Below are 5,651 nucleotides of genomic sequence, written 5' to 3'. Positions count from 1 at the left end.
AAGTAGGGTGAAGTGCCTTGCCCAAGGACACGTCATTTGGTACTGCCGGAATTGAACCAGCAAGTTTCTGATTAATAGCCCGATTCCCTAACTACTCAGCCATCGGACCCACTGTACATAGGAACATACTGTTAGTATGGGTTTTGGGATGCAGTAATGAAGTCTTCATTAGCCATTACAGTAAATCTGTCCAGAAGTGAAATGGTAAAGTCAGAAAATACTTCTGAGCCACAAATTAAAACAAAAATTTTATTCAGGTTCAAAGAGTAGAATAGGTCCTGAGGAAAGTTGTTCACTTTGCACCTGGTAGTCGATATTTCTGGACCCTGGAACAAGAAACATGGGGTTAATGTTTCAGTGGTGCTCAGTCATCCATCCCTTTCCCTCCATCCCACTTTACCTTTAAGATCAGCTGTCCAGGATGTTTTGGCACCAGTCTTTGTGGGGTTCACGCACTGGCTACTACATACTCCATAAGATGGATTGTTGGAGTCGCAAAGAACAGCATTGCAATGTACAAAAATCTACAGGGATGAAACAAAATTACATTACCAAAACATCTAGTTGCAAGTAAGGCCTTAAGTAAGGTCTCTTACATTTTCTTTCAGAACCACCTCATCTGTAACGAAGGTGAACATGTTGACAGAAAAGCGCTTCACATGAGCAGGGATGTTAACCCTTGAGTCAGACTCCACAGGATGGAAAACTGTCAAGTAGGGGTCATCGAGGTTCGCACAACTGAAAGGAAAAGACAGTCACTAAGGAATCAAAGATATGATTAGGACTCAATTCGGAATTTTAAATTTAGGAATTGCCTGTCAACAATGAGGTTCCATCTAGGCAGAGAGCTCCTGTCTTCGTGTTGGGTTGCCCAGCAGTTCTCCAAGACAAGCGCCATTTTGAGGTCCATGGACTGCATTAATGCAACCTCAAAGTACAGGGGCTGTCTCAAATACTTAGCCACTGGGTAGTCCTCCACTTGATAAAACAGCTTATATGACTCATCTGAAAAGTAGACAAGTAATCAGACAGGGGTCTACAGAAGGCAACCCTTAAGGAAACCCTTATGTTCCATTACCCTGAGCCAATCTCATTTGGACAATCAAATATCCCATTCCAATGTCAGCAGATGGATCCTTTACCCTCGACCGGGTACGGAATGCCATGGTCTCGGTGACATTGACCAGATAGTAGCAGGAAACTGTTTGCCTAGAAAGTTTTACAGCAGTGAATTCTGCAACAGAGCAACCTCACCCACCCAAACAAATCAATGAGGCATTCTTACTTGTAATATGCCACATCAGGATATTTGCTGGTGTATCTCTTGAGATCCAAGGAAATGTCGTTCTCATACACCATAATGTCGCCAAGCATCTGAAAATAAAGAGTTATTCCCGGCAGTCAACAAGTCCATTATAAATAAACCCTTAGCCATTTTACCATTCTTGTGGTTCCGCAACTGTTCACACCAAAGGAAAAGTAAGCAAAGTGGTTGTTGCTATAGTTCGGTTTACAGGAATCATCTCTCAGGGTCAGATGACTGAGGATCATATTGGGAACAGACTCCACCTTCATAGCCAAGGCAGTCATTGTGCCATTAGAGTAACACTCTACAAAGGAACAAAGAGTTAATAACTATCCATCATTGAAGGGTAACATGTTTTGATGAACTGAGAACATACCAGTTGTGGTCAAGGGAAAGCTGCAGGACAACGACAAGTCATTAAGCTTCCAGTTATTGGAGGCCACCAGCTCCAAATCAATTCTGGCTCTGACTGAAGTAGACATAACCATCTGTAAAAGCAAGATGGTGTTGTAACAGCAATATTTAGCAGGAATTATGCGTTAATATCAAGGCAGAAAGTTCACTGTACCTCAAATATGGAATCGGCACTACTGTATGGCACCACAAAACTGAAGTGAGTGCTGTTGCTTATTAGCCCATACGTCTCACCCAGCTTACTGGTGAGATCCCTCTCGCCAATCATGGTTCTAAAGTTGTGGCCTTGGCTTCCATACCCAACAGTGACATAGAAGTACCCCGGGTCACATGTACCAGTAATCGCAGGGGGAACTGAAGGAGACAGTCAACAAAACCATGAATGCAGTAAGCACATTGGCCTCGTCAACAAATAAAAGTTGAAGGGGCGTGAATTTCTCACCAACATCCCGCAAAGACACCTCTGCCTTTGCTACATGGGAGAATGGAGTTTCTTCAGGCAGGATGAGCAGTCCAAAGGTCATAGGCAGGATGTAGGTTGTAAAAAAAGGTTCAGGATTCTGCATATATTGGGAAGACACCACTCAGAAGACCAAACAAGGCAACCCTTTATATTAACTTCAAATGACTTGGCCATACATGCACAAGGACTGAATCCTCAAAGAAGGGCACTTTCAGGTAGAAAGACTTTGAGCCATTTGGAAATCTGTGCTCTTTAACATTGAACCCTTTCGAGTTGCACTCTGCCACAGAAAAGACCCCAGTGTTGAAGGTGATGCTGATCAGCTCCACATCAGGGAGAAAAGTACCCAAGAAGATTTCAAATAACCTTTCCTCAGGAACTGCATCTGAAATGTATTGAAAAGGATTTCAAATGTACATGTTGACATCGTAAACAGAAAGCCTAAATTTAAGATGATCAATGATTCAGACTCACTGCCTGTGAACCGAGTAGGCCAGGACATCAGGGGAGTTGTAATAGGAAAGAGGACCTTATATTTTGTGTCAGTTTGAGTACTTTCTTCACGCCACACCAGTTCCAACATGGGCTCAATGGTAAAGGTGATGTGATACTGATCATCTGGGGCAAGACTCTGCAGTGCAAGCAAATTAGTGAATAACAAGCAAAAACTTGCAATAGGCTGAATTAAAGGAGTACACTGACCAACCTTGTAGTACCCATCAGGTGTTCCTATTGGGAGCTCAATGACGATGTGAGATTCTGTGGATGACAAGGTGTATTTTCTGGCAGCCATCTGGTATTTGTCCATTCTCTCTCCATCAATGCCCATGTACATCTTCAATATCTTAATTGCACCTTTGATTACAGGTGTGATGCGGCGGGGTACATGCCAAGTGATTGTCTTGTCAGTGAAAATCAAGCCACCTGAGAAAGACTCACCGTCAGTAAGTACAAAAATGTGAATTTTGTACTCAACATGTATATAAAGAAGCACACTTACCAGTAGGACAGGCAGCATCAGAATCCACAATATTCAAGCCATAAATGGGTACATAGTAAGTGCTAACACTAAACACTTCCATGGGAACCCCAGCCACCTAATGGAATAAATATTTAGATGGATAACAATTGCAGGAACCAATTGCTGTGGACAGTTACTTACATTCTCTATGTAAGTCTCTGCTGAGTTGAAGGGACTTCGCAGCACCAAGCGATGCTCTGTAGACTTGACACCATAGCCAGCCGCCATAGCCTCATTGAGCAGCATGACTTTTGGTTCAGGAGTAAAGAACATCAACTTCCAGATGTCATTTGGTGACGCACTGGCCTGTGGTATGGGGATAAATGTTAATACAACTGCGCATAAGGGTCAAAATAAATAATAATGATAATAGTAACGTACGTAATATTTGATTGAATCCTGCTCAGCATCATCAGTGAAGTCATCATCATGACTCATTATGTTCTTTGCAATCTGAGGCTTGAACAACTGGGTTGACACCTGAAAGACAGGGACATACACTGGAGACAAAAAATTGTAACCCTTATCCATTAATGCAGATGTTTTAAGTAGCCTAATTAGATGTGAAACCTTTATATGACCCACCTCTATATAGTTCCTTTCACAGAGAATGTGCCGTGTGGCCAATGAACGATAGTTGCATGTTTTTGTCACAACATAAGTAGCCTCATCCAACTTAAGATCTCCTGACATTCTGAGTTTCAGTCCAAGGCTGAATGTACCAGCCTCCTATAAAACCCAAGTCTGGATCAGCTTTAAATTCATTTAGTCACAGCAAAATGGCTAGAGGGAAGATTTAAAATTACCTTGCTTCCAGCATAACAGCCAAACAAGGAGGAATAGATTTGAGTGTTGCCCCATGGGTCAGACTCCATGCTGTATCCACACTGTGCAGCCAGTCTGGGTGTAAGCGGTATGACATCAGTGCCATCTGAAAGAATAGCATACAGGGGTGAAGCTCTCAAAACATAACCACATTATAAAAATGCAAGATACTTACTGATAGCATCAACTTCAAGAAGATTCCCAACAGCCAGAGACTTATCCAAACTCAGCCGCATGACATTTCCAAGACAGTTGGACCGTAAACCACTGTCTGAAGATTGTTGGGTTAGATACAAATATAGCCACCATGGTGTATGTGATAAGTGTGCAGCTTCTTAAAATACACCCTTACTTGGTTGTGAAGATTTACTTAAATCTGGCTGTTTCTGACCAGAAACTGCAACAGCTAGCATCACAATCCATGTTGTGCTAAGAAAGTACAAAATACATAAGATATATTCTTTGTAGAGAGAATAAAGGTCATTTTAAAGTTACTTACAGATATTCAAATGCATGCATCCTATCAAATTAGAGACAGAGCAAGTTGCTTGTAAGAGATAGAGCTCTAATCAGAAATACCAAAACTGCCCCACACAAAATTCACCACACTGATTGCTACAGTGACTCACCAACACTTTATTCTGGCAGCAGTTCAAGTCATACAGGTGACGATCATTAGCAATTAGAAACCTTGATTTTGTTGTTAACTATTAGAGGACTGACTAAGGTCACATCCAAAACCTTTTCCGATTCCTCTTAATTTTTGACTACTACCCAGAAATAATATACTACCCAGAAATATGATTATCTGAAAGGAGAGAACGGGAATTTAGAAAACGAGGGACCAAGGTAGGCCCATTGTATGGAGGTCCAGTTTTGGCATTGCTGATATGCCAACCATTACAGACTTACATGTTACCGATGAAATAAGCAGTCTTCAAGATAATTATTATTACCTTTTGCATCCATATTAGTAGCATGCCCTATTACGTCATAGGCTACATCTCAAAAGAGTGTTAAAAGGAAAGCATACACACATACCCTACATGCCTCTGTTGTTGTTTAAAGTATGAAAGTACTTTAACACACCTCCTTCAGTACTGGGACAGGAAGCACTATTAATATGGACGATGATCTTTAAGTATATGTTTGGAGGACATGAGAAGAATACATTTTTCAACTAATGGGTTGAACCATGTGAAATGCAACCAAATGTTATATTTCGACGCACTGTAAGGGCATCCTTTGTCGAACGTACTATAGGATGGTAGTACTGTAACCTTTACCTTTTAAGACATTACAGTAGCACTCAAAACTTGGCTTGGTCTACATCACTCCAATCTTCCTTCTGTTTTTCTTATCTTTTCCCACTCCCCACATATCAATGTAAAAGTCCTCCACAGTAAGCATCAGGATCACATTAAAACTCCTGTCTTAACTTTACAGCGCAAATAAATGCATTTTAACATTTTTAAATCATGAAATTATAAATAATATTTATCTTAATAATGAACTTGGCATGGATTCACTTGTTCCTAGTTTGAAATCATTTTCACTTAAATAGACCGCATTTAGGCTCCTACAGTAGCAATTCGTTATCCATTGTTATAGCATTCATGTTA

At 40.9% G+C, this 5,651-nt stretch overlaps 1 protein-coding gene across 1 annotated transcript; it reads right to left on the bottom strand.

The window, feature by feature from the left end:
• Positions 1 to 235: 235 nt before the first annotated feature.
• On the bottom strand, positions 236 to 4,594 carry LOC136965205 (uncharacterized). Its single transcript, XM_067259262.1, has 21 exons — positions 4,529 to 4,594; positions 4,382 to 4,458; positions 4,205 to 4,300; positions 4,011 to 4,135; positions 3,790 to 3,933; positions 3,586 to 3,684; positions 3,346 to 3,510; positions 3,184 to 3,280; positions 2,890 to 3,107; positions 2,658 to 2,814; positions 2,360 to 2,568; positions 2,163 to 2,280; positions 1,875 to 2,074; positions 1,683 to 1,794; positions 1,441 to 1,610; positions 1,286 to 1,374; positions 1,079 to 1,209; positions 816 to 1,005; positions 597 to 738; positions 401 to 524; positions 236 to 326 (listed from the first exon to the last, which is right to left on the bottom strand). Exons 1-21 carry the CDS (start codon positions 4,546 to 4,548, stop codon positions 250 to 252), a joined length of 2,760 nt encoding a protein of 919 aa, XP_067115363.1. The 5' UTR covers positions 4,549 to 4,594; the 3' UTR covers positions 236 to 249.
• Positions 4,595 to 5,651: the final 1,057 nt, after the last annotated feature.

The sequence above is a fragment of the Osmerus mordax genome, chromosome 21 (genome assembly GCF_038355195.1).
Source record: "Osmerus mordax isolate fOsmMor3 chromosome 21, fOsmMor3.pri, whole genome shotgun sequence".
Lineage (NCBI taxonomy): Eukaryota > Metazoa > Chordata > Actinopteri > Osmeriformes > Osmeridae > Osmerus > Osmerus mordax.
This window is presented reverse-complemented; position numbering and strand designations above follow the sequence as displayed.

What these genes read in the sequence shown, in the direction of transcription:
- LOC136965205 (XM_067259262.1), bottom strand. Translation starts at nt 4,548, where the DNA reads ATGCATGCATTTGAATATCT. An exon ending in TCTTGAAGTTGATGCTATCA is followed by an intron (nt 4,136 to 4,204) that starts GTAAGTATCTTG and finishes CTATTCTTTCAG; the next exon opens with ATGGCACTGATGTCATACCG. An exon ending in CAGAGACTTACATAGAGAAT is followed by an intron (nt 3,281 to 3,345) that starts GTAAGTAACTGT and finishes TTATTCCATTAG; the next exon opens with GTGGCTGGGGTTCCCATGGA.